Source organism: Labrus bergylta, chromosome 6 (assembly GCF_963930695.1).
Source record: "Labrus bergylta chromosome 6, fLabBer1.1, whole genome shotgun sequence".
In the NCBI taxonomy this organism is placed as follows: domain Eukaryota; kingdom Metazoa; phylum Chordata; class Actinopteri; order Labriformes; family Labridae; genus Labrus; species Labrus bergylta.
In genome coordinates this window covers 32,387,080-32,414,778 of record NC_089200.1, presented here as the reverse complement: position 1 = coordinate 32,414,778, position 27,699 = coordinate 32,387,080, and the positions used below count along the sequence as shown (strand labels likewise).

The 27,699-nt window shown below is 39.5% G+C and overlaps 2 protein-coding genes and 2 long non-coding RNA genes across 5 annotated transcripts in view; 1 reads left to right on the top strand and 3 right to left on the bottom strand.

Moving 5' to 3' along the window:
• LOC136179433 (uncharacterized) overlaps positions 1–27,699 on the bottom strand; it is a 172,791-nt gene that overhangs the window by 43,066 nt on the left and 102,026 nt on the right. The gene's annotated exons all lie outside the window — the stretch shown is intronic.
• Positions 1,547–10,169, bottom strand: LOC110003712 (cytochrome P450 2J4). The gene is made up of 9 exons (XM_020659263.3): positions 9,804–10,169; positions 8,644–8,809; positions 8,405–8,557; positions 8,154–8,314; positions 7,825–8,001; positions 7,578–7,716; positions 3,735–3,922; positions 2,688–2,829; positions 1,547–2,586 (listed from the first exon to the last, which is right to left on the bottom strand). The coding sequence occupies exons 1-9, from the start codon at positions 9,993–9,995 to the stop codon at positions 2,411–2,413; spliced, it is 1,494 nt and encodes a 497-aa protein (XP_020514919.2). The 5' UTR covers positions 9,996–10,169; the 3' UTR covers positions 1,547–2,410.
• Positions 13,424–24,503, top strand: LOC136179430 (uncharacterized). Of its 2 annotated transcripts, none has more exons than XR_010666575.1 (4): positions 13,424–13,869; positions 20,630–20,818; positions 23,141–23,192; positions 23,369–24,503. It is a non-coding gene; the product is annotated as an uncharacterized lncRNA (long non-coding RNA). The 2 variants fall into 2 exon arrangements; XR_010666574.1 differs by lacking the exon at positions 13,424–13,869 and adding an exon at positions 15,048–15,185 and having other exon boundaries at positions 23,369–23,654.
• On the bottom strand, positions 15,137–21,551 carry LOC110003714 (cytochrome P450 2K6-like). The gene is made up of 3 exons (XM_020659265.3): positions 21,352–21,551; positions 15,762–15,903; positions 15,137–15,660 (listed from the first exon to the last, which is right to left on the bottom strand). The coding sequence occupies exons 1-3, from the start codon at positions 21,484–21,486 to the stop codon at positions 15,485–15,487; spliced, it is 453 nt and encodes a 150-aa protein (XP_020514921.3). The 5' UTR covers positions 21,487–21,551; the 3' UTR covers positions 15,137–15,484.

Sequence of the window (27,699 nt, the reverse complement as noted above, 5' to 3'; positions counted from 1 at the left end):
TGAGATGAGTTTTATACAGAGCCTCTTTGACTATCTGTTGCAAAGAAATTAATTTAAAGGAGCAATATGTAACTCTGACCCCTAGTGTTTAAAATGGGTACTGCAGTCTAAATTCTAAACATTGTAGAGAGCTTTGCTACCTCCTTGACTGCATTATTCGGCTCTACTTATTTGTGCGAGTCAGCCTTTTCCCACATGAAGATTATTAAGTCCAAATACCGTTCCACCATGACTGATGATCATTTGGAAGCCTGTTTGAGGCTGGCTACCAGCAGCTACTGTCCGGACTATGCAACCCTGGCTGACTCCATTCAGTGCAAGTCATCAGAGTAAGGTAGTGACCATAAATGTAATAAATTGTATTGTGCCATGAGGGTTAATACAGTGATTCAAGGTATGCCAACATATATATATATACATATATATATATATATATATAAATTATATTCAGTATAAATACATATATTTAGCATATTTGAATGCAGGTAGATCATTTTGACATGGTCATTTTAAAAGTAGCTCGCAAGCCAAATAAGTGTGGGCACCCCTGACCTAGGAAATAAACTCCAGAGACATAAAAAATACATAACTCATAAGTGGTTGAAACCTCATGCCCCCTTAATTGAGGTTTGGATGGACATAGTTTACTAAATATATATGAAGGAGAAACTGACATATTCACTAACATTACAACAAAATAAATTCACCAACATATGGTTGAGGTGGGTCAACTTTATCAAGCCCCAAAGACAAAAATTTAAAAAAGACACTTGCACACAACGTAAGTGTGCGAGATGATGATGCTGAAATTATTCAATGTGGAATATAGTTCTGTTTCTTTAGTACTGGAAACTGAGACCTGTGTAAACCAAGGCACGCACCTATGAGGAAGGAAATATACACATTTTTATTCAGAGATCTTTTCATTTTGATACTTTTGTTTTTTATGTTTGTTTTTAAATCTCATTTGTGCATTTCTTGTAAACTAGATGCTGAGCAAGAGTGAGGATTATTTCTACTAATATCGTAAAGTATTTTTTTATCTGTTTGTTTGTAAGCCAAATCATACTGTGACTGAAAGGTATTGTAAGGTAAAAGAGTACAGCAATCACTATACTGTATATATAGAAATGTTGTGCTTTCACACAATGCACTAAAATATGTGGTAAATGGACTTGAGTTTATAAAGCGCTTTTCTAGTCTTCTGACTACTCAAGGCGCTTTTACACCACATGCCACACCTACACATTCACACACTGATGGTAGAGGTTGCTGTGTAGGGAGACAATCAGAAGTAACTGATCTCATTCATACGTATTCATACGCTGCCGCCGATGCAGTGGGAGCAATTCGGGGTTAAGTGTCTTGCCCAAGGACACATCAGACATGTTGCTGCATGAGCACCTTCCGGTTGAGAGACGATGAATCTACCACTGACCCACAGCCGCTTGTGATGGTGTAACACGGGCACGCCATGAATGTTTTTGTACATGCTTCAACTTCTGGATGCCAAGCAAAAGAAAGTAAAAAAGAAAAGAAAAATACATTTGTGTATTTTGTGATCATTTTATTATATTATTCACTTGTAAATATTATTACTTGAGTTTAACCTTTTTTAGAACTTTGTAAAAAACATTACAGCGTAAATGCATGTTTAAAAGAATCAGTATATGACGCTTTCATACATTTTGTCATTAATAACAAGGAACAAAAGAAGGTTGTATATTCAGAAGCATTAATACAAATGATACATAATACAATGAAAGGTTGAGTTTGGGCATAATATATAGTATTAGTTCTTAAGGGCTTTTGTCCACAGACAGCAGTTTTTGCACTGGCAGCACTCGTTTTCAAAACAAAACAAATGTAGTTCAGTGTTTTTAGAGCTCAGAGTCCTGGGTGGTAAAAAGTCCTCTGCGTCAGCTGTTTTTGACGCTGCGCTCACAGCGCTCTCAGTCGACAACAGAACAACTTTTGGAACAGCACCACGGACTTCAATGTCACTTACAACATCAGGCTTTGTCAACAACAATGGCGGAGGAGACGCCAGTCTGACTAATTTTTTCAACAATACAATTTCCATGTGTAGAGCTACTGCTGGTGTCAGTACAGGACTACTTTTTACATTGTTTTCATGTTTTCTTGGTGATATTTCCTTGAATTTAAGCAAATATTATGCACATGGAGCTATCTAAAACACACCTAACAGACATTACTGAGGGAAGCGGAAGTTTACTTTTCTCACCTACAGTAGCTACAGTGCAATGGTAAAAAGGGCTCTGAAACGGAAGTCTTCAGCGTTTCCAGCACAAAAAGCGTTGTCTGTGGACACAGGTCCTAAGGTATTAAGTTTGTCTTGTCTATTAAACTTTGATTAGATGTTGCATGGCTCAGGGAGATGTCGTTCAGTTTAACGCACTTTAGCGTAAACCTTGAATGGGTGAGGCACGCGTGTCATTCCAGTGATTCCTTCAGTGCTAAGCTCAACTCCATCAGGAACAGAAAAAGAAAACTTCTGTAGTAGACCAACCAAAAATAGGAACAGCTCCATCTTGGCAAGACTTTCTCCAAGACACACACGTTTCCCTGAAATGACCAATAATAACAACGCATACTGAAGTAAGAGCTCAGGAATAAACTGTATTCTGCATCAGGTTAAAGTTAAGTTTCATGGGGAAGTGGTGTACCTGCAGAGAAGGGAAGGAAAGCTTCTTTCTTCAAGAACTTTCCCTCAGAGTTGAGGAAGTGTCCAGGGTTGAAGGTGTCTGGAGTCTCCCACTCAGTCTTGTCAAACAGCACAGAGGTCAGGATGGGCATCAGGGTCGTGCCCTAAAAAAACCCATCAAAAAGCAAAAATTAATGCAAAAATAGCAGTTTAGAAGTATAGGGTTTAAATTACTTTTAAGGCTGCAGGATATATAATTTCAGCATCATCATCTCGCATCATCTGTGCGATTAGTCACACTGCAAGGACATAAAAAATAAAAACATATATTTGAGCCTTTCAATTAAGTTTATGTATCCTGTCTAAGCCCATTCACATTACTAATAGATCTAAATGAGCATACATTTATATATTTTACCACATTACATGCAACTATGTTCATAGTTAGAACACCTTCTCAGCGCTCTGTCATCTCACCTGCTGTTATCAGGGTCGGCTTCCAGGTCTGTGCGTTCAACTTAGTCTTCAGTCAGAACGGGCTCTCGGTTTCATTTTTGAGGCCTAAGTTTCGATCTTCTGATAGCCCATTCTATTGTTTATTTCACGTCCTCCTTCCCATTCCTTACGATTTCATGAGCTGCCATAAAACTTGAAGCAGTCGTAGTTTAATGTCGAAGTAGTAGTATTATTTAATAAATATTCCCGCAATATTATTTGGCCGCGGAGGGAAACTTAAATGATGGAACCTCAGTGCATGAGCGCGTTATTAAAAAGTCTGACCTGATGTGAGAAGAATCACTTGCAGGAAATATTATAGATCAATATCGATAATTAACGGATATCAACATGATTAAAACGCAAATAGCGTTCCCGGAGGCAGTGAGAGACAGAGGCAGACAGGTGAGAGTCTGTAATCATAATTTCAGGGAGAGTCAGGGTGAATTCTGCTGAGCAGAGTGAAGCAGTAAACTTTAAAAAATATCACAATATATATCGCGGGATACAAAAATATTGCAATGTAATTTTTTCCCAATATCGTGCAGCCCTAATGATTTTGAAGGACATGTACCTTAGGGATGAAATAACCACCCAGTGTTGTGTCCTTGGCAGCCATTCTGAATCCATTGAGAGGAACGATATTTCCATATCTCTGGATTTCATGGATGACAGCATCAGTGTAGGGCAGGTTGGGTCTGTCGGCCATAGTGGGCAGGCGGCTTTGTCCAATCACGCCATCTATCTCTGCCTGGACTTTCTCTAAAATACAGTAAAGGTGAAGGAACAGAAAAAGAAAAAGTACAACTTGAAATGACAAATTTATATCTTGACATGTTAACTTAAAAATGATGGTTGAGGATGTTTGTCTCCTATCAGTCACATTAAAATGACTCCAGTACGGAGTAGAGAAAGAACTATACTGAACATGACCATGTGAGTGATCTTTACTGCAGAACTTGTTGTTCAGGCAAGCCGTCCATCAACAATCTGGTGGGGAGGGGGGGGGGGGTTGTTCTGGCAGGCCGTCAACCAACGAGCTCAAGAGTTCCCAGGAAAGTAGGTGGTTAGTGACTGAGATTTATCAAAAAGGAGAGTTTTAAGTCTATTCTTAAAAATACAGACTGTGTCTGCCTCCTGGACCCCGGCTGGAAGACAGTTCCAGAGGAGAGGAGCCTGATAACTGAAGGTTTTACCTCCCATACTACACTTAGAGACTGTAGGTACCACTGGCAAGCCTGCATTCTGGGAGCGTAATGTTCTCGAAGGGTAAAACGTCACTAGTAGCTCCTTAAGATAAGATGGTGCCTGGCCATTTAGAGCTTTGTAAGTGAGAAGAAGGATCTTGAATTCTATTCTAGATTGTATAGGGAGCCAGTGCAGAGAAGCCAACACAGGAGTAATGTGGTCCCTTTTCCTAGTTCTGGTCTGTACACGAGCTGCAGCCTTCCGGACTAGTTGAAGAGTCTTTAGAGACTTACCAGAGCACCCTGACAAAAGAGAGTTACAATAATCCAACCTGGAGGTAACAAATGCATGAAATGCATGTGGTTCACAAATGACAAACAGTTTGTAAATGCAGACTGAACACTTTATATATTTGTGGATTTCTATTACATATATACAAAATTATAAATATTTGTGTGTGAATCAGAAATACATTTGTGAATCTTATTTTTTTATTTGTGGATTTGTTTTACATTTATATAGAATGAAATATATTTGTGTGTGCATTGAAATACATTTGTGAATCCTTCTGTGTGCTTTTGTGTGTATTGAGACTGATCTAACTCCATAGTAGCCGGACTTACCGCCAGTGGACCCGGTCGGGCTCAGCCCAAAAGAACTACATGGAGCCACTTCCCTTTTGGCACACCACCATCGGGGAAAGGCATGGGGTTTGGGGGCATGCTATACTGGGTGACAGGCGTATGCGGGGGCCTGGGTGTGATAATCCCCTGTTGTGCAGAGTGGTTATTTGGACATGGAACATCAGCTCTCTGGTGGGGAAGGGGCTCAAGCTGGTGCAGGAGGGGGAGCGCTACAAGCTAGATGTATGCGGCAAGGACTGGCTTGTTGTTTTCTTGGTTATTCTGTGTTTCATAATATCCTTACTAAATACACATGAAGAGTTGGTGTGTTAGTTTCATTTCAAGAATGCTAATCGTAATTGAAGATACACTTAAATATTAGATTAATTGTTTTAACGTCTTTTATTGGCCCTTTTATTTAGTTTTGATAAAGGTGTTGCTTTAAGTTACTGTAGCTTTCACAGGGCACAACGTGGCACATTTCCCTCATTGAGCTGAGGGCTGTGTGGAGTATTGACAAGCTGTGGAGATGCGCGGTTTTCATACTGCGTCCTTGTCAGTGTTCGTGTCTAAACTTGTGCTACTTGGATTCAGTACCAACCTGTGGATTTTATTCTTGTGACACTTTAGAATGAAAGTTGGATGCATCAGGTGGACATGTGTATGCCAGGACTACCAGCTAGCTTTACATTTTGTCAGTAACACTAGATAGTGTGATAGTTGGGCTCACCTCAACACAGCATTAGTTCTGGAACCAAATTCCTGGAGAGGGGCTAGACTCTGTTGTTCAGGGTGAGAGGCACTGGGCAGGTGTGGGGATACAAACAACCCCCTCGCTTATCGCTGCTGTGTTGGAGTTTGCCCAGGTGAACAAGAAGGTCACCAACAATAATTTGAGGAACTCCTGAACCAAACCAACGCGTCACGTTTCCTGAAGGACGTTTTGGCAGAGGTCACTGTCTGTGGGTCTTGTTCATGAGTGAGTGTAAGATCGGATGTGAGATTCACAGGCAGATTGGCTCAGCGTCGGCAGTAATGCGGGCATTATACTGAACCGTTGTGTTTAAGAGGGAGCTGAGGCTGAAGGCAAAGCTCTCTATTAACAGGTCGATCTTTGCTCCAACCCTATGGTCATGAGCTATGGGTAGTGACCGAAATAAGATCGTGGTTACAAGCAAACAAAATGAATATCCTCCAAAATGAACATCCTCCTGGGCATATCCTTAGAGATAGGGTGAGGAGCTTTGACTTTCAGGGGAAGCTCAGAGCAGAGCTGCCACTCCTTCACATCAAATAGAGCCAGTTGAGGTGGTTCGGGCCTCTGATTAGGATGCCTCCCGGATGCCTCCCTTTAGAGGTTTTCTGGCCACGCCCAACTGGGAGGAGAGCCCAGTGTAGAACCAGAGTTCCCAAGAGGGACTATATATCCCATCTGATCTGGAAAATGTTGCTGGGGAGAGGGAAGTCAGGGTTGACTTACTTTGTCTGCTGCCACCACAATCCACCTCGGAAATGCTGAAGGAATTTGATGGGTGGAGGGATAACCCCTGTCATTCTTACCTGAAATCACCAGTGTTGCCCTGGTTACATGAGCCATTACTCTGGCTGGATTACATTAAATTGGAATTATGCCTTCTTTTTTTACATTTTCAATACTTTTGTTTATTCCAAAATACCTAAAACAAATAATACATTTCAATCAACCTCAGCGGTAGACTAAATAGTAAAAGCATAGCCTCCCAGAACTGCCATCATGGCTGTGGTCTTGTTTTCTTGCTGTTTCACAGTAAGTTAAAGGGATTCTTCACCCGTTGAAACATGAATCTGTATTGACATTGGGTCATATATGTAGTAGAAATGTGAAATACATTTTTAAGTTGGTACCTTCTTGGCCGACAAAAGGCAGAAATTGTCTTACGTGGATGAAAGACACAAAATCCCAGAATGCACAGCACCGCATTCCACTCCCACTAAGGTCCTCGATTTCAGAATCAGAATCAGAAATACTTTATTAATCCCAGAGGGAAATTCGATCGTTACAGTTTCTCCAAAATATACAATATAGCAGTAGAAATATAGTAATAAAAACATTAGCCAGCAACGGCCCCGGTGGCCAGTGCTAGCTGCGGCCAGCGACGGCCAGCGACGGCCCGCCAGCAGCCGCTGCAGCCAAAACACAAGACCGGCCTGTGGGCAGCAGTCTCGCCGATATATATTTATATTTTTTCACCATTATCAGCTTTCTCCATAGAGCCTGTTAGCATAGCTTCCAAGCAATATGGCGGATGTTAACTTTCGATTCTGGGAGTGAGTTCCCACCCACTGATCTGTGATTGGTCTGAAGCTTCAGTGGTCGAAAATATGAGGAACTAGCGTTGTAGTTTCACATCACTAACTGCAACAGTTTACAGTGACTCAATAAGACGATATTTGCGTCACTGGAAGCTCCTTTTCAGACTTAGAAATACAGAACTTTCCAGTCTCAGGGGGAAATGAGGGCTGGATGCACCACCATTCAAAAATACTACCAGTTCACTACTAATACAATGCTTAATGCAAATGGGTGAAGTATCCCTTTAAGTAAAGGCACTTGTATTATCACCCACCCTGAATTTCCGGGTTATTGATGAGGTAAACCAAAGCCCACAGCAAAGTAGTGGAGGTCGTCTCTGTTCCAGCCAGGAACAGATCCAAAGAGCACACAGCCAGATTGATCTCATTGAAGCCCACATCGGTCTCTTTGTGCTATTTAGAAAAGCAGATATAATACGATAATACAAGAAAGAGGGATTAGTAAACTGAGGAGAAGAACTTCAATGTAGTGCAGTGTGTGTCACGCATTTCTTCTCTTACTTTTTCCATTTCAATGATGAAAGCGTCAATGTAGTCCCGGGGATCGTTGTGGTCCAGGTTCTTCTTGTGCCTTTGTACCTCCTGACTGAGAAATTCTTTCAGGATGTCGAAGTTGTCGAACATTTTGTTGTGAGGACCTGGCATGTGCTTCATCACTGAAGGGAAAGAGTCATATATCTACATCCAAAAAAACATGAGAGATACACTAGCATCAAAATTTAACTTTTAAGATCAATTTAGTCCAAAGACATGTGACTTTCAGTCTGATTATTGATTATTGACTGCCCCCCCCCCCCCCCCTCCATTTATATGATATTAGATTGACCCACCCAACTCCATATAGAGCCCTCCAGATAGAGAACCTCTGACAGACATTTCAGCATGTGTTGGAAGTTGTGGTCGCTGTACTCAAATCGTTTCCCCATCACCAGTTGGCAAATGATGTTTGACACAGCTTTGTTAAAGTGGTTTGCTGGGTCGAAAAGTTCACCTGCAGGAAAGGATTCAACTGTTCAGACAATGACTAGAAAATACCTGAAACTTCTGATCATGAGCTGATGTTAAAGTCATTGTGAAGAACCTTTCTCCTGCTCAATATCCTCCTGCAGGTGTTGGATCTCCTCACAGATACTCTGCTCCATGGTGTTTTTGCCAAGGCCAAAGGTACGTAACGTAGATAAGGCAAATCTTCGCTGTCTCTTCCATGTTTCGCCATTGCTCATGAACAGACCACCTAGAGAAATTAATACAGATGAAATAAGGTTAGTGGCTCAGCAGGACTATTTTTTCAAGAATAAGTAGTGAAAGAGAGATGTAAACCTGAGCTTCCTGAGTAAAATCTATCCTCGACTGAACTTTGGGGTCGATCCACAAAGTTCTCAGCCTGTGTCACGATAGCATCCTTCACAGCCTTGTATCCAGACACACACACCATCTTTTCTCTGCCGCGACGAACGCTGAATACACTTCCATAAATGTCAGCCAGCTGTGGACAACACATCAATGATTAAACACTTATGAACCACAAACCATGTGAACATTTGAACTGAATGTTTCTAAAAACCAAGGAACTGATCTTTGACTTCAGACACAAGAGAGAGGCAACCATGGAGTGCATCATTCATTATGATAACATGGAAAAAAGATAGTTTACACCAGGGGTGCCCAACCAGTTAATCGCGATCAACAAGTAGACCGTGGACTGATTCTAAGTCAATATAAAATACAATTGTAAAATAGAAACGTGTGTTAGTTTCATCTCATTGCAGTGTTTCCCACACATAGACAATACCGGGGCGGGGAGCCCAAGTATATTTCCAACTGTTCTGTTTGTATTGAATTTTTCATTTATTCATAAAATTGCTGTGTGCACGAGAGAGCTAGAGAGAGAGCGGGGTAGAGAACAAGCACCTAAGAGAGGGCAGACAAGCGTAAGGACGTGCAGGTAAAACTGGGAACTGGTAAAAGTGTTTTACCAAAAAGTCATATATAGAAACTATGCTATAAGTATTAGACGTGTTTTATGCAGCTACTTTTCCCTGCTCCTCTGTCTGCTGTCATGTCAGCATCGCGGGGCACGGTGAGACACATCAACATACATTGCATTTGCTGCCCAAATGCGCACACACACACACACACACACACAGACACAGACACACACACACACACACACACACACACACACACACACACACACACACACACACTGGAGCGCCAGCCACCACGCAGACCTTTTGTTTCACAGGCTCTCAGTAAACAACAAAACAGTCTGAACAGCATTGTTAAAATCTGATTACCGGTGTGAAACAGAGATAACCAACAGATCCTCCGAAAGTATTTTAGCTGCAATCAGATTACTGTATGCTCCTTAGGTTTCATTCATTAAGTGCATTGAAATATGAGTGAAATATTGTAAATATAAATATTCTAAATAAAATTTTACACAAACTGTAAGATTTCTCCTTTGTTTTAAGCCTTACCTTGGTAATATACTTGTCTGGATGTTCACTGTCCACACTGAGAATATTCCCCACAATTGGAAAAGCCCATGGTCCTGGAGGATAATTAGGAGGTTTCCAGTTTTTGAGGTAGTCTGCTATTATGAAGAAAATAATAAGAAACAGAAATAGCCCCTTGAGGTCTAAACTCAGTAAAAAATCATAAAGCCACATTGTTAAAATGAGAGAGGCCAGCAGCAGGAGGAAGACTTCCTATGTTCTAACTTGAAGCACTTATGGTTTACAAATTCCTGTCAAATATTGATAAACAGATGGTCTACTCACTCAGCGACTACACTCTACACATTACTGAACAGGTTAGGGTTAGGGTAAAACGATCAGGCTGTACAAAGACGAGCATGGTTACACAACTTGCAGCAGCCACACCTACTTTCCCTTGTCAAAACAGGCCTTTCTCACGGTCTGATTATGGAAATCACTGCTGGAAAAACAACCCTAACCCAATAGCAGCCCGGTAATATTATTTAACACACCTTAAGTGCCAAAACCAAACTGCATTTCAGTGACTTTAGACTCTGATTAGATAATATACAGAGTTAAGCCAACAATACAAAGTGCAGTGTGAACAAAAGGTATCTGCCTTGTCCTGTGTACTCAGAAATGTAGATCATAAGTCAAGTTCTGTTATACAACACAGCTCTGACATTTAGCATCATTGATCTTTGGACAGGAAGCTCCTTCTAGCTTCAGACTTTTCAAATTATATTCAACTGGAGTGTCTTACGTTTGATAAATTCAATAAGTATCAAGAATACTGTGGAACATTACTTAATATTAAGTACTTTGTTAACACAACACATTGTGTTGAAGTTTTGAAGCTCAATACTTCCCCTGACTTCTCTTTATTTATGTTAAATTATGTATTTTAGAATAAAGCTGCAATCATTTATTGATTTAAGAACAGGAAAATATATCATACATAATGATTTAAATATATTTCCAACTTTGGAGGTTAGTGCAGTCCCTGAAACAGTGGTTTGAGATAACAACATTTGCAGTTAAAGTAATAAAGGTGCTTTATTGTGTCACTGCTTGAGTTGAAGAAAAGTTAAGTAAAAAATGCAAAAGGCTTCTGTCCTACCAGTGAAAGGAAAATATGATGTATGTATGATTTATGGATGTGAGAATGTATTTTGAAGTTCTGCTTTCAGTACATCAGTGTTATTCATATATTTTAAGCTGTTGTTATTCTGAATGATTTTTTTTTTATATTCGTGTGTCGTAACATGATGAGAACATCGTTAAATGCCTTGTCCAGTGTATCCAGATGTCTGTCATATTGGTCTGAGATTGCTCAAATATCTTTTTAAGGTATTCTTAAGAAAACAAGGGCCATTGATTAGGTAACATGTGGCAGATCCTGAAGATCACAAACTTCTTCAAGAATGGGTGAAAAAGTAAGGTTACAATGTGTAACCATGGTTCTCTGAGTGAAGAGACTATCCCTCCACTCCATTACTTATTCCATATGTATGGGGCTGACCATGGGGTCAGGTGAAGTTTTGGACAATTGGCTTTATGACAATCCACCTGTCAGGTGGCTATTAACAGTATAAGAGCACCTGTGTACCACACTGTAACTGATTAAAATTTTGATGGAAAAGATCCCTTAGCGGCCTCGAGCCTGAGAGATAGTCTATCGTATTGAGACTATCTCTCCACTCAGTTTCATATTCCATATGTATGGGGCTCTGTAAGACACACCTTGAGGGGATAGAGTAGCACCCGGCCATAACATGAGCCGAACTGTGTGTCCTTCGAATGAGACGTTGCCGCAACCAGGAGTGCTCCAAACAAAAATCCCATTCAAAATTGCATTCAAAAGTATCATCAACGTTGATGTCAACAAACCTTAATACAATTGTACAAAATATACACATCCCCAGGCCAGCAAGTATTGCTGACTGTAAGTTAGTGCTGCCTGATGCCAAGGCGCCAGATGCTACCAAGGCCTGCATATGCTTGCTTGATTGCAACTACAGTCCAGTGGGAAAGGGCTTTTGACAATGGTTTACCAGAAAGCTCAGGCTTAAAACAGACAAACAACTGAGCTGTCCTCTTGTGAGTCCGGTGCACATACTCTTAAAGTGCCCTTCCCCCCATACCGGTGAGGGTCTGTGCTTCTCATTCTCTCTGCATCTAGTAGAGAGACCAGAGCTCAACCCTCTGACTTGTCTGAGAGTCTGAAAGTACCTTGGGGAGAAATGCTGGATTCGCCTGTATTCACCTGCATGAACGGAGAGAGCCTGGAGCTCTCCAATTCGCCTGGTGGAGGCCAGTGCGAGCAGTAGGCCAGTCTTAAGGGATAGCCACTTCAAGTCGACAGAATCCAGGGGCTCGAACGGAGTACATACAGAGCCTTTAGAACCAGCTCTAAACCCCAGAGAAGCACCTGGCGATGCAGATTGTCAGAGGAAGTTGGCAACCTTGTGTCCCAATTCCTCAAGGGGGCCAGAAGACATATTGGCCGTCATTGTGCCACCTGCTCCTTCATCAACTGTGCCATGACAGATGAAACAAGCTGCAATTCAGAAACGATCCGCATATCATATCCTGCATCCAGCTCACTTGCCAGCCGCCGATGATACAGCACCAATATGAATCCTGTATTAGCAAGCTACGCCTAAACTGCCATTGCCCCTTGTACCTTAACTATTAGGTATCCAACATTTCTGCACCCCTTCATTAGGCAGCTAGGTTTCCCCAGCACAGAGCCTGATGGGAACATGAGGGCTGCAACGGTCTCGTCCAATGGCAGCAGTGATTTAAATCAATCAAGCAATATTTAAATCAGGCAACATTGACCTGAGAGTAGAGGGACAGGAAGGGGGTTCCTGGAGCCACAGCCAGGCTCTGCCCTTCTGAGGCGCTTGCCAGGACCCAGCAAACTTCTTGTAAAGCTTCTGGATACCAATAAAAATGAGATTGAAAAAAAAAAATACATTTGTGTTTTTTTGTGATAATTTTATTATATTATTCACTTGCAAATATATATATATATATTTTTTTAAGATTTATTTTTTGGGGAGAAAGAGTAGGGAATGACATGCAGGAAAGGAGCCACAGGCTGGATTTGAACCCGGGCCGCCTGCTTGGAGGACCATAGCCTCCAAGCGCTCTCAGTCGACAAAAGAACAACTTTTGGAACAGCACCACAGACTTCAATGTCACTTACAACATCAGGCTTTATCAACAACAATGGCAGAGTAGTATGGAGGACGAGACCTGACAAAAGTATAAATAAATAAACAAATGAATGTATAAATAAATACTGGAATAAATAAATAAAAGAATCAATCACTCAATAAATAAATAATTAAATGCGTGAATAAATAAATAAAAACTGGTAAATAAATGGGACGTAAATAATTAAATGTCTTAAATTTATTTCTACATTTATTTATTTCCACATTTATTTATTTCTACATTTATTTATTTCCACATTTATTTATTTATACATTTATTTATTTCCACATTTATTAATTTCTACATTTATTTATTTCCATATTTATTTATTTCTACATTTACTTATTTCTACATTTATTTATTTCTACATTTCTGTGTCCGTATGCTAATGAGGTAGGAGGGACTAAGGTCAGTCCCATTCAGGATTGGTCAACTGAGCGATCCAGTCAGATCTATTCCTAGCAAGACTTCCTGTTGACATTAAGCAGCAGACTAGCATGGCTTCAACCGGGAGACCGCTGGCAGACCTGCTGCAGGAAGTTGCTGACCATGGAAGCGATTAGTGATCATAATTCAAATGAAAAAGCTAATTTTAAAATGAAAATACAGTAACAGAAACGCGTTTTATCTGTTAGAATATAGGTGCATTATTTGACCTATATTTAAAATGAATATTCAGTCATCCAGTTTGCGTTATACTTTTACTCTGTATGTATGCATATTGTATGACATAATTCAAACTTGCCGTGCTAAAAAGTGATCATAATTCAAACCAACTCAAAAACGAAATGGCAAAGTGGACGACGCAGGAAAGTGACGTCAGACTCCAGCTCCCAGGCAGGTGAGCGTAATATTTATAGTCTATGAGGCGAGCAAGCAGAACGTGCAGTATGATGGGTGGCGGGGTGAATCTTTAACGCTGGTACAAGCTCCAAACTAGTTGTTGCCCTGATTTTGATTCAGTTTTGGCGTTGTAGTTGATTATTCTTTTAATAACTACAAAACAACCTCTGAAAGGGAGAGAGAGCTCATACAGTCGGTTGAGAGGGAGAGTGTGTGCCATTACGCACAGAGCATGAGAGACACTTTGTGCACAGAGCTGGAGAGATTATTTGAAACAGAAAATTCAATCGATAATCTTTTTTAATGTAACTAAGTTAAGCAGAGAAGAGAGTGATCTATAATCTATCAATAAACCGGTTTTAGGACACGTCTGTGTGAATTTCACGGCATGCAGATGCTGAGTGACTCTCACGGTCAGAGATAGTGGGCATGGTTTCACACGTGAGACTTGGCAGCTCTGGTTATAAAGCTGCTGCGTAATGCTCGCTGAAAGTTCAGTGTGCGCTGAAAAAAACACTCCGATCGCCACCTGTATCACAGTGTGAACTAAAGTCTGCCCTAGTGTTAAAGATTCACCCCGCCACCCATCGTACTCCTAGTGTCAAAGATTCACCCCGCCACCCATCGTACTCCTAGTGTTAAAGATTCACCCCGCCACCCATCGTACTCCTAGTGTTAAAGATTCACCCCGCCACCCATCGTACTCCTAGTGTCAAAGATTCACCCCGCCACCCATCGTACTCCTAGTGTTAAAGATTCACCCCGCCACCCATCGTACTCCTAGTGTTAAAGATTCACCCCGCCACCCATCGTACTCCTAGTGTTAAAGATTCACCCCGCCACCCATCGTACTCCTAGTGTTAAAGATTCACCCCGCCACCCATCGTACTCCTAGTGTTAAAGATTCACCCCACCACTCATTGTGCTCCTAGTGTTAAAGATTCACCCCACCACTCAACGTACTCCTAGTGTTAAAGATTCACCCCGCCACTCATCGTACTGCGTGTTCTGCCCGCTCTCCTCATAGACTGTAAATATTATGCTCGCCTGCCTGGGAGCTGGAGTCTGACGTCACTTTCCTGCGCCGTCCACTTTGCCATTATGCAAGTTTGAATTATGTCACACAAAATGCATACATAGAGAGTAAAAGTATAATGCAAACTGGATGACTGAATATTCATTTTAAATATAGGTCAAATAATGCACCTATATTCTGAAAATCAAAACGCGTTTCTGTTACTGTATTTTCATTTTAAAATGAGCTTGACTCATTTTTTCAACAATACAATTTCCATGTGTAGAGCTACTGCTGGTGTGAGTACAGGACTACTTTTTACATTGTTTTCATGTTTTCTTGGTGATATTTCCTTGAATTTAATCAAATATTATGCACATGGAGCTATCTAAAACACACCTAACAGACATTACTGAGGGAAGCGGAAGTTTACTTTTCTCACCTACAGTAGCTACAATGCAATGGCTCTGAAACGGAAGTCTTCAGCGTTTCCAGCACAAAAAGCGTTGTCTGTGGACACAGGTCCTAAGGTATTAAGTTTGTCTTGTCTATTAAACTTTGATTAGATGTTGCATGGCTCAGGGAGATGTCGTTCAGTTTAACGCACTTTAGTGTAAACCTTGAATGGGTGAGGCACGCGTGTCGTTCCAGTGATTCCTTCAGTGCTAAGCTCAACTCCATCAGGAACAGAAAAAGAAAACTTCTGTAGTAGACCAACCAAAAATAGGAACAGCTCCATCTTGGCAAGACTTTCTCCAAGACACACACATTTCCCTGAAATGACCAATAATAACAACACATACTGAAGTAAGAGCTCAGGAATAAACTGTATTCTGCATCAGGTTAAAGTTAAGTTTCATGGGGAAGTGGTGTACCTGCAGAGAAGGGAAGGAAAGCTTCTTTCTTCAAGAACTTTCCCTCAGAGTTGAGGAAGTGTCCAGGGTTGAAGGTGTCTGGAGTCTCCCACTCAGTTTTTTTAAACAGTACAGAGGTCAGGATGGGCATCAGGGTCGTACCCTAGAAAAAAAAAACACATCAAAAACTGATGTGTAGTGATATTCGCAGCCCCCTTTTTACAACCTTTCTGACAGGACTCACGGACTGTTGATTAACATCTTGTTTACCTTCTACCAAGAACAAAGGTACTCTCTCAAGCTTTTGGAGAAAGGATATTGTAAACTTTTAAAACACCTTGAATAAACATTTCAGCAGGAACCAGAACACCCAGCTATCAGTAATCTGACCTCTAGAGCTGTTGACTGCAACAGGGTCACCTGAAACATCTTGCCTGAGAGTATCGTTAACTCACCAGGAGGTAGTCTTATCAGGGTAGGACAACTTCTTAATTTACAGCTTATGAAGTGAGGCATTAACACTTGCCTCAAACAAACTTTCTATCTCAAGTCAATGTTTGATTCTTCATCAAATGAACATTTATGCCTTTCTTAGTCTACATATTTGTAATTGTCACATTGAATGTGTTGTAATCATCTTTGAAAATCTGTAGTTTATTAAACAAATAGGAGTTAATACAGTTTTATTAGGATTTTTACATAAAGCGCTATTGCCATCTAGTGTTAGAATTTCCATGAATACGTAACCTTCATAATTACACATTTAGACGTGTTATAAAGCATACTCTTTGATATTAGCTATAGAAGGTGTTATTTAAAGACACCAATTTCTTTTCATACTTTATTAATATGTCTTATGCCGACTGTATAACATGGTTTTGTTCACATACAGGCTGGAATTTACTGATCCTCTCCAGCTGATGTGACCCACATCTCGATGTGAATCTGATAGAAATGTATACACTACCGGTCAAAAGTTTTAGAACACCCCAATCTTTACAGTTTTTTTATTGAAATTCAAGCAGTCCAATGAATAGCTTGAAATGGTAACAAAGGTAAATGGTGAACTGCCAGAGGTTTAAAAAAAAAAGGTAAGGTTACCCTAAACTGAAAAATAATGTACATTTCAGAATTATGCAAAAATGCCTTATACAGGGAACATGAAATGGGTTAACAATGGAGGTTGAGCAAGCCTTGAAAGTTGGTGCTACCAATTCCTACATGTGTCCCAACTTCCCTTTATTACTTAACCCCCTCTGTATGCATAAAGAGTGTTGGAACAGACTGTGGTACTATACCCTCGTGAGCATTATTTGAACAGTATTGTTCTTCAGAAAGTTGTGTGTTGCTATAAAAACTGCAAGAAAAATGCAATTAACAATGGAACATAGACAGACCATCATAACACTTAAAAATTTAGGTCTTTCCTACAGAGAAATTACGAAGAAAGTCAAGGTGTCGTGAGTACAGTTTCCTTCAACATCCAGAGGAACGCAGAAACTGGGGGAAACTCTGACAGGAAGAGGTCTGGCAGGAGGAGGAAGTGTGATGGTCTGGGGCTTGTTTGCTGGTTCCAGGGTTGGTAACTTGTACAGAGTGAGAGGCACCCTGAACCAAAACAGCTACCAAAGCATTCTGCAGCACCATGCAGTACCCCCTGGAATGCGCCAAGTTGGTCAGGGCTTCATCCTGAAGCAAGATAATGACCCAAAACATAACTCCAAGCTATGCCAGAACTACCTTAAGAAAAAAGAACAAGATGGTAAGCTTAAAAACATGGAGTGGCCAGCAGAGTCTCCAGATTTAAACCCCATTGAGCTGGTTTGGGATGAACTGGACAGAAGAGTGAAAGCAAAGCAACAACTTCTGCAACAGATTTGGGAAGAACATTCTGAAGAATATCTGATTTCCATTGCTGAAAGAATGCCACGAGTGTGTCCAGCTGTTATACCTGCCAAAGGTGGCTACTTCGATGAGTCAAAAGTTTAGAATATGCTTTGGTTTATAAATCGATTCCATGATTTCTTTTTTAATTTCAATTGTTTATTTGTTCTATCCTTTAATTTCAGAGTAAAATTAGACATTAAACTGCATAATTTTCAATGAAAAACTAGAAAAATTGGGGTGTTCTAAAACTTTTGACCAGTAGTGTATATCTAAATGAATGTATGGTGACATATATATATGTTTAGATTCTTGTTCTTAATCTTTTTAGGAAACTCAGTTTGATTCAAACCATGCCCACCGGAGTAACCATTTGCTCCCCCCCCTCTGCACGTTTGACTGAAACGTGGCTTAACTGTAATATCCCAACACATATGATTGATGTACCAGGTTATGTATGCTTTAGGAAAGATAGATTGATGGGCAGGGGGGGTGGAGCAATGATTTATATAAGAGAGAGTTTTAAATGTGTTGAAATTAATCTGGACACACCTTTAGAGTGTATTGCTATTAATGTAGTGTTGTCAACAAAAATGAAATTCAATATTGTAACCCTATATAATCCTCCCTCACATGGTGCCTCATTTTACCAAGATCTAGACGAACTACTTAAACAACTAAATTGTAGCTGTGAAACTATATTTTTGGGAAACTATAATATAAACCGGTTGGACAAAGCAGCAAGCAAAAATTAAAAAAAATGTATCAAAGCATCATTTTCAGCAAATAATCAAAGAACCAATGAGACTTACTAAAGTCAGCAAAACCCTCATTGACTTGGCCAATAGAACTGAGAGAGTGACAAAGACATACAATTTAATCACAGGCCTGTCTGACAACAAAACAACACAATTTGAAAATTAATTACGGAATATTACTTGGGATGATGTTATACAATCTTACAATGTAAACACCTGTTGTGATACAATGATGAAAACATTTACTGATCTGATGCAGAAATACATTCAGAAATTGAAACAGCCACAACGTTCCAGGACTTTACCGTGGTTAAATAAGGATATTCACCAAATAATGAAGAAAAGAGATCACTTAAACAGTCATTGGTAACAAACTAATTCAGACACACTTATTTTCAAAGGCTTAAGAAATAAGGTAACAAAGGAGTTGCATATAGCAAAAACCTGTTACTTTATGTAACTACGGTAATTGCTGACTCAGAAGGGAAAAGCACAGCACTCTGGAAACATCTAAATACTTTGATTAATTGGGCATCAAATATGAAAAGATCTAATGTGGAATTGAATATAAATGGAACAGTTAGTAATGATGTATTGGAAATTGCAAATTAATTTAATATATTTTTCATTAAATCAGTTGAGGAACTGGTGACTCATTTCCGACCAATTGAGTTTGAAGATATACAGAGAGATCTCTCGACTTCTTTTCATATTAAAGGGGTTAATCAAAGTGAGATTGGTAAAGTTATAATGCAGTTAAGGCAATCTAAATATAAGGATTATTTTAGATTAGATACTTTATTTATTAAAAAACACAGTTCTGTTGTTCAAGTGCCAGTGATTCATGTTGTCAACTGCTCTATCAGAAGTAATGAATTTCCTGAGCCCTGGAAAAAGGCAATTTGAAAAAAGCCTTTGATACTGTTAACCATGAAATTCTCCTTAATAAACTCAAAACATTTCTCAGATGAGGCAATTGCTTGGTTCCATACATATCTTAAACACAGAGAGCAGTGGGTTAGATCCAATTCTACCCTGTCAACTGTCCAGACTTGTTCATTGGGAATTCCACAAGGTTTTATATTAGGCCCTTTACTTTTTAGCTTATATATTAATGATTTACCAGACAGTTGTAAAAGAGCCAGATGCCAAATGTATGCGGACGAAACCGTGGTGTTTGCGTCTGCAAAAACTCCTCAGTTGGCAGCCAAAACTCTATCAGAAGAGATGTCTGGGGTACCCCAGTGGCTCAGAAACAATCATTTGACTTTAAATTATAAAAAGACAGTGTCAATGTGCTTTTCAATTAAAAGAAAAGCCAACGAAAAGAGTAAAGATTGATGAGATAGAGATAGATTAAGTAGATGAGTTCAAATAGGTGTATTTTTAGATTCTCAGCTTAAATTTAATAGACATGTTAAGAAGCTGTGCAAAACTGTCAAGACCAACTTAAATTGCTTTTGCCTAATAAGAAAATATATACCTCTTAAGGCAGCACAACCTGAAAAGGCCTGAACCTTTCACAAGGCCTGAAAAAACAAGTTTCAGGTTACATAATTTACATATTAAGCAATACTACAGGTCTGTTGGGCAGTGGGCAAAAACACATTCGGACAATCACCCTTTGCAGTAATAGGTACCAAACTGAGGAATACATTACCATCAGAAATTAAAACATTGACAGAGCTCAAGGTTTTTAACACACACGTAAAACAATGGTTGAAACTGAATAAACCCTGTGAACATTGACTCATACACACGCACACACACACACGCACGCACGCACGCGCGCGCACACACACACACACACACACACACACACACACACACACACACACACCTTAATCGTTGTCCTTGTTTTTGTCCTCATGTCTCCTGTATTTGATGTGTTCTTTATTCTTATTTGTGTGTAACTTTTAGTAAAGGCCTAACCAGGGACAGGGGTCGCAAATTAGTCTTGACTAGAAACCTGTATGCATGGCCTCTATTTTATATTTTATATGAAACAATGTACAATGTATTTGTCCCTGCTCAATAAACTTCTAAACAAAACAAACATTTTGAAACTTTAATTATTTCTTGCCTAAGGCCTTTTTAACTCTTTCTTTTCAAAGTTTTGGCTCAGCATTTTTGAAGGCCAATTTTGTATTTGAGAACTAATCGAGGTTGGCCATCAGATTAGTTTAAAATTGGAGATTGAAGCATCAAAATACTTTTTTAAATATTTTTCCATTTTGATCCACTCAGAGCCCCTGGTCGACGACGCGAACCAACCCCGACAGCCATCGCCTTGCATCAGCATCTTGAAAGCTACAGACCAAAACTTCTATCCGGCTGACTACGGCAGCTGCTTGGCTAGCGGACCTGTGCTGGATGACCCGAAAGAGATCCATTTGATCGAGACCATTTGGGAGAAGTTCAAGAAGAAACCACAAAGTAAGGATGTCTTTTCTGAGCAGGTGTTGAGAGATCAAAGTGGTTGTGTCACATTCAGAATCCGAGTCCAAATTTAATCCCAAAATTTGTTTATCAACTTTTTCTCTTATGATCGTTTGCTGATTAAGTCATTCAAAACAGTATCATGTTTTATCTCGTTACTAAACATATAATTTCACCATACGAATTAAGTGCTAGAATTCAAGATATTATAATATATTATAATATTATAATGTCATATACATTATAATTGCATTATCATAAGAATCTTTGTCTATATCTGTTTAAATTCAGAACTTTGCCTTTGTGTTTCCTGGTTTAAAACATCTTGAAAATGTACTCTTATGATATGAGATTGACCAAGTAATTAATTGCTACAATTAATGTTAATTTCTTTATGCTTTACGCTTGAAATGAAGGTTTTATTAAGACTATTAACATCTTAATAATTTAATTACACAACAGATGATCGCAAAAACAGCAGTTAAGAAAGAGTCCTGTTAAGGGTTTAAAAGACTTTGAAGGACATGTACCTTGGGGATGAAGTAACCACCCAGTGTTGTGTCCTTGGCAGCCATTCTGAATCCATTGAGAGGAACGATATTTCCATATCTCTGGATTTCATGGATGACAGCATCAGTGTAGGGCAGGTTGGGTCTGTCGGCCATAGTGGGCAGGCGGCTTTGTCCAATCACTCCATCTATCTCTGCCTGGACTTTCTCTAAAATACAATAAAGGTGAAGGAACAGAAAAAGTACAACTTGAAATGACAACTTTATCTTGACATGTTAATTTAAAAGTGATGGTTGAGGATGTTTGCCTCCTATCAGTAACATGACTCCAGTAGGACTTCCGGTTATGGCAGCGTGCTGAGCAGACACGTTTTAACCTGCTCCGCTACACTTACGATTAAGTCCTTTCCAAAATCCTTATTTGGGATTCAAGGACAGCCAGTTTCGGAATGGAATTTAAGGGTAATGCCTTTGTCAAACTAGAACACTCCAATCAACTTGACAAAGTTTGCAGCACCGAATAGCATCCCCAAGATTATGGCTAACGCCAAATGTTGAGCCTATGACGCCTCCAGAGGGCTGGAAAGTGACTCCAAGCATCCCAGGAGCACCCCCTCTCTATGCCAACCCGGCTTTCCAGAGGTATTGATGCACTGCAAACTATGGTTTGCGTCCAGTTGCTGCGCTTCATCCGACTGATCTGACCGGAAGCTAGTCAATGCGAGGCCTCTGTGCTGCTTAGTTTAGTTTGTTTATTTAAAAGGACAATGTGCACTCACATTAAATGTTTGCAATAAACAAAGAGATCGGCGCACCAGATTTAGCTAAAAGCTACATTCCATCTGTAGTCCATTGCTACTGAATAATAGGTTGTAATTGACTACCAAATTGGGAGAAAGGGGGATCAAATCTGATACAAATTTATGACAAAGAAAATGTGGGAACATAGGGCCTAATTTTAGAAAAAAAATCTTAGAAATGTGGGAACATAGGGCTGTGGGCACATAGGCACGTTCCTCACTGACTGTGCAGAACGAGTCACACAAGCGGAGACTCGGATCTCAACAGCCGAAGATGACGTTACGGTGCTTCAAGCTAAAGTGAGTTCACTCAAAGGTAAAAATGAACACTTGGAGGAAAAAGTGACAGACCTAGAGGCAAGATCAAGGCGCTCCAACTTATGCCATATTATGCCATTTTTGGGGTTCGTATATTTAATCTATGTACCTACTAAATTATGTTCACAATAGCTAAAGTTATAAAAACGTGTTTTCATGTACTGTAGCTCCATGCACCGGCTCGCTTCTGACTCTCTCTCTAAGGCTCTGAAGTGCCCACGTTCAGAGTCCCCACCAGTGGGCGCGCACTGTAGCTGTTCCCACTCAACGTTCTTGAAGCCAAAATACGCCGCTTAGGGGCGCTTCCATCTTGCAATTTTGACGTCATTTGGAGCCAGAGTCTGCGCAGTAGGGTCCGGGGGCAGGAGCCCTGGTAACACGCCTCGCCCACTTAGCGTACTGCCCTGATGACTTACGCAGCCCAGCCCATATTTAAACACACTGTGTTTTAAAAAATCCCGCTATTTTGATCATTATTGAAAATATGTGGGCTGCTGGGTCCTCTGTTTTTGCCGAAATCATTCTATATTGAAGCTATATTTAAGCTAGGTTAGCACCACAGACCGTAGACTACAGGTGGTAAGATATGTTGTATTTTGTTAGAAACTGATAGTCTGCAATGTGATTCATGTCTGCTTTTCTAATATATTTAAATGAACAGTAAATCAATTGTTTTTTTTATTTTCATTCAGGCAAAGAAGACTATAAAAGCAGCTGGTCTGACATCTTCCACAGAGGTGAAGTGTAAGTTAAAATCATCTGTTAAAAGTTATATATCCTGTGATTGTTTCACAAGAGGGTTGTAAAAATAAGCTATTGTTAACAATACAGTCTTCTAAAATAAAAATCACACTGAGTCATACACCAGCTAAATGTTAAATAGAAAGGTGATGTTTTCTTTTCCATTTTACAATCAACAGAACCTAAAAATGACTCATTTCAACCTTCATCTGCACACCCGTTACAGTGGTCAGGCTGGGGTCAACCTCCTCCTTTTTTCACCTGTGCTTGGACTAAGAGCTGTGCCAGATTCAATCATCAATCATCCAGGATCTCTATACTTTATTTGATTTTGTTTGGATTTCTTTGTTAAATTATTTTTTATACTTTCTCCTATGTCCCAGCAGTTTGACTTGATGGTCTCCCTTACTTATTTTCCACATGGTTAATGAAGCCAGGGATTGTTTATTGAAGATTTATTTTCATAAAATGTTGAAATAAACATTTTAAAAATCTGATATGACTGTCTCTGATTAACTGGAGTACAACAACGTGTTGGTCACAGTAAAATAATTTAGCAGTTAAGTTTATAGTTCACATTTGAAAAGGCTTTGAACTGACATTAATTTCTTCTTGACCAACAACAGCTAAGACAACAGCAAAGCTAACAGATGAGCTCAGCTTGTCACAGCCGGGCTCGTCTGAGATAAATGGCCTTCAAACTTATTTAATATTAAACACTTAAAGCCAATAAGCATAGCAAGATACGCATGAGATTCCATTTCAATTTATTCAATCACAGACTTGTCAAACAGTCTGGCATTTTGTGCTACTGTTTTCAAGAGTTAATAACTGAAGAGAAGAAGACCATCGAGAGAGGACAGGAAACGCTCAGGGGACGAGTCCTCCATATTGTCAGGGGTTGCTGATGGATCTGAATCTGAGAGCATCTTCTGTAATAAAGAAAAACAATCACAGAGTTAAATGTAAAGTATAATGAATTTTACTGTGATGTTTATGCCTCAGACCTGAAATCAGATTTGTTCTCAGGTTCTGTTAAACTTCAGGTTCTAAAGTTTGTTTTTATGACAGGATAACTATTTATGAGGAAAAACAAAACATATAATTAGACAGGATGAATCCAATAATATGATCCGCTTTATGAATTTATGTTTTAAGACAAAAGTGTTCCTGCCACTTTCTATTGAAGATTATTGTAAACTGTCATCACATGGGCCAGCCTGATGAATTAAACTAATGTTAAATATTCTCATATAATCAGACAGCCAATTTGTGTGCAGAACTATGGAAGCAATTAGTGATCAGAATTCAAATGATAAAGCTAATTTGAAAATTCAAATGCATTAACAGAAATGCTTTTTAATTTCAGAATATGGGTGTATTATTTGACTCAAAAAAAAAAGATGATTAATTAAAAAGCATTTCTGTTAATGCATTTGAATTTTCAAATTAGCTTTATCATTTGAATTCTGATCACTAATTGCTTCCATACAGAACCTCAACGGAGCTGGAATTAGAGTCTGGACTGCTGTTTCCTTTGGGCATTGATTTGGCTGCATCATGGTTACCTACAGGAACACCACAGAAATGTAATCAAAGTACTTCACTTTATTTATCAGAGGATGTACTGTATGCAAAGTAAAAAAAATGTAGCTGTAATTCCTCAAAAAGATTTGAGACTGCTTTGTTATTTGAGAGCACAGATTGTTTCTTTTCCCTTCTCTCTGTTTGCCTGTACATGACCTTTTAGTGCTGTAAAAGATGCTACAGTAAATCCTGGATCAGCTGTGCAGATGGTGTGACTGTGTGGTAAAGCTTTGTTAAAGTTGTCACGCACATGCTCATATGCCTTTGGAGAGTAAAATTATAAAATATAAAATAGTATTTTATTGGTGAGGTGCCAATAAAAAATATAAAATATAATGTTGGTGAAAAGAGGGAAATAGGACGACATAAATGTCAATGTTGAAATTCTTTTGAATACAGAGGCTGTGAATGTTCAGTTTTCTTTGGCTATAAAAAGGCAACAATAGCCTGTAGTTTAATCATGGTGTTTCTCTTCGTTAACCATTATTGAAGCGAAATCAAAAATAAATGCATGACATTTAAAACATATTAACATGTGTGGGGAAAAACGTGATCTTTATGTCTTCTTTTGTTGTGCCTATGTCTCCTCCTAACTACAATAACAGCAGCATGTTGTGTGTAACACTGGTCTCCTGCATTAACACCTTCTTTTCAAAGGTGTTAAATACAGACACAGTCACAATCACCGCAATGTTTGTCAGGTTTTGTCAATTTTTAGAACAATTTCTCAATGAGTGTCATTAAATTTACAATATGATCAACTTATGACTGTTGAATTGGTGTGTGGAAGACAATGCAGAATATTTATCACGTTTAAGCAGCATGATGCTCGGTTAATATTACATTACACCACCGCCGGTTGTTGATGTTTGCGTTCACGTTTCGGTTAGTCTCTTAAATCAGTAACAGTTATATTAAATCAGAGCTTACCTTTAGTTTTATCTGGATACATAGAGAAATATTCTACCCTCGTATACGAGGTATATACAGTATATATATATAGTACTTTGAATTTCAGCCTGCACGGTGAAAGTAAAACCTGTTACTCTCGCTATAGCCCACTTATCACTCAGACTGTAAACATGTACACATTAGTAATGATGCAGGCCAGATTACAATTATGTGACTTTGTTTTTGTCCTAGATACTTTTGAGACTTTACTAGACAAATTTATTTTTACTGTAAAATAACTGTACAGTCAATGAACCGCATCTATGAGCGGATTTTTTATTACGATTCTTGGTTTTAAATACAATTTCAATCACAATAACGATATAACAATATCAAGAAACATAGCATGTCAGTTATTAGGTTTGCTCATTTAATAAAATAAAATAAAAAGATAAATCATGCCGGATAAGTAACCTAGCTTTACAACATTTCAGCTAACCTTAGACTGCTTATGTGTTAGCTAGCTAGATAAAAACTTTAACCAATGACACATAAATCACTTTTTTACTTACCGAAAAAACTGCAAAGATCCCTTAGCTCCCACAGGTCGGTTAGAACAGTTTACTGCAGAACAACTCATTTTGCCAGCTCCAAAAAGACGAAAAAACTGAACGGAAAAATTCAATGGCGTCTCAGCTTTCCTTCACTACGTAACTTTTGCTATTCACAAAGAGAGCTACGCAAGATCGGCGGCTGTCAATCATCGTCAAATATGACGTAAAATCCTGTTTTTCAACCTCAAATAACTTATTTAAAACAAACTTCACAGAAAAATGAGCACTTGAACACAATGTAGGGTGATAATAACTAATGATCACAGCAGAGTTTATGTTTGGAAAAAAATTATGTGACGAGTATTTTAGCTTTACAGTTTGACCCACATCCCGTCTGTTATCATTGAGGAGGCGGGGTTTATGACCTATACTGCAGCCAGTCAGTAGGGGGAGCTCTAAAAATAAAAGCTTCACTAGACCGGGGACCTTGTCCCGTCCATTATTTTTACAGTCTATGGTCCCCACGTGTGCCAAGTCTGATCTGATTTGTCGGCTCTGTTGTGATTGGTCAGCCGCTCAGCACGGTTCTCGGAAATGTCACGCCCCTTTCACCATATTGGGAATGCAGTCACTTTGGCTCTGAGGGCCGGGGAGCAAAAACATTAGCACCTTAGCACTACTGTGCAACCGCAGGCTACAGCATATCATGGGAGTGCTACAGAAGTTAACAGGCGCGCAACATGAGCTGCAGGGCTTGCCACAACAAGCCAATGGGCTTAGATCAGTGATATCACACTGACAAGACGTCACACTGGCAATTTTTTTTTGAGGGGGGCTAGAACCAAGCGTTACATGCAGCTAATGCTACAGCTAACAGGAGGACGTAGGAGAAGCCGCGTTTCCGCGGACTTTGAATTTTTGCCCATGGTCCTGGAGGAAAATTAGGAGGATTCCAGTTTTTGAGGTAGTCTGCTATTATGAAGAAAATAATAAGAAACAGAAATAGCCCCTTGAGGTCTAAACTCAGTAAAAAATCATAAAGCCGCATTGTTAAAATGAGAGAGGCCAGCAGCAGGAGGAAGACTTCCTATGTTCTAACTTGAAGCACTTATGGTTTACAAATTCCTGTCAAATATTGATAAACAGATGGTCTACTCACTCAGCGACTACACTCTATACCAGGGGTCTCCAACAGGTAGCTCGGGAGCTACTGGTAGCTCATGGGCAGGTTTTTCAGTAGCTCGCCTATAGGTTGACCGACTGTGTGAAAAATAAAAATAAAAATCTGACGACGGTAAATGCACCTCTTCCCACTATTCATATATTTGGCCCATAAAAACAAGTATGAAGTACTAATGTTTTCTTGGACATTGATGTGAATTTAAGATTATTGATAAGCATTGGCTTATTGCAATTTCACACGTCTACAAACAGTAGCTTAATTCAGTTTAGCTATGTAAATAAATGCAAGCGATTTG

What these genes read in the sequence shown, in the direction of transcription:
- LOC110003712 (XM_020659263.3), bottom strand. Translation starts at nt 9,995, where the DNA reads ATGTGGCTTTATGATTTTTTACTGAGTTTAGACCTCAAGGGGCTATTT. An exon ending in GGATATTGAGCAGGAGAAAG is followed by an intron (nt 8,315 to 8,404) that starts GTTCTTCACAAT and finishes CCTTTCCTGCAG; the next exon opens with GTGAACTTTTCGACCCAGCA. An exon ending in CAATAACCCGGAAATTCAGG is followed by an intron (nt 3,923 to 7,577) that starts GTGGGTGATAAT and finishes ACTGTATTTTAG; the next exon opens with AGAAAGTCCAGGCAGAGATA.
- LOC110003714 (XM_020659265.3), bottom strand. Translation starts at nt 21,486, where the DNA reads ATGGCCGACAGACCCAACCTGCCCTACACTGATGCTGTCATCCATGAA. An exon ending in GTGGTTACTTCATCCCCAAG is followed by an intron (nt 15,904 to 21,351) that starts GTACATGTCCTT and finishes TTTTTTTTCTAG; the next exon opens with GGTACGACCCTGATGCCCAT. An exon ending in TTTCCTTCCCTTCTCTGCAG is followed by an intron (nt 15,661 to 15,761) that starts GTACACCACTTC and finishes TGGTCATTTCAG; the next exon opens with GGAAATGTGTGTGTCTTGGA.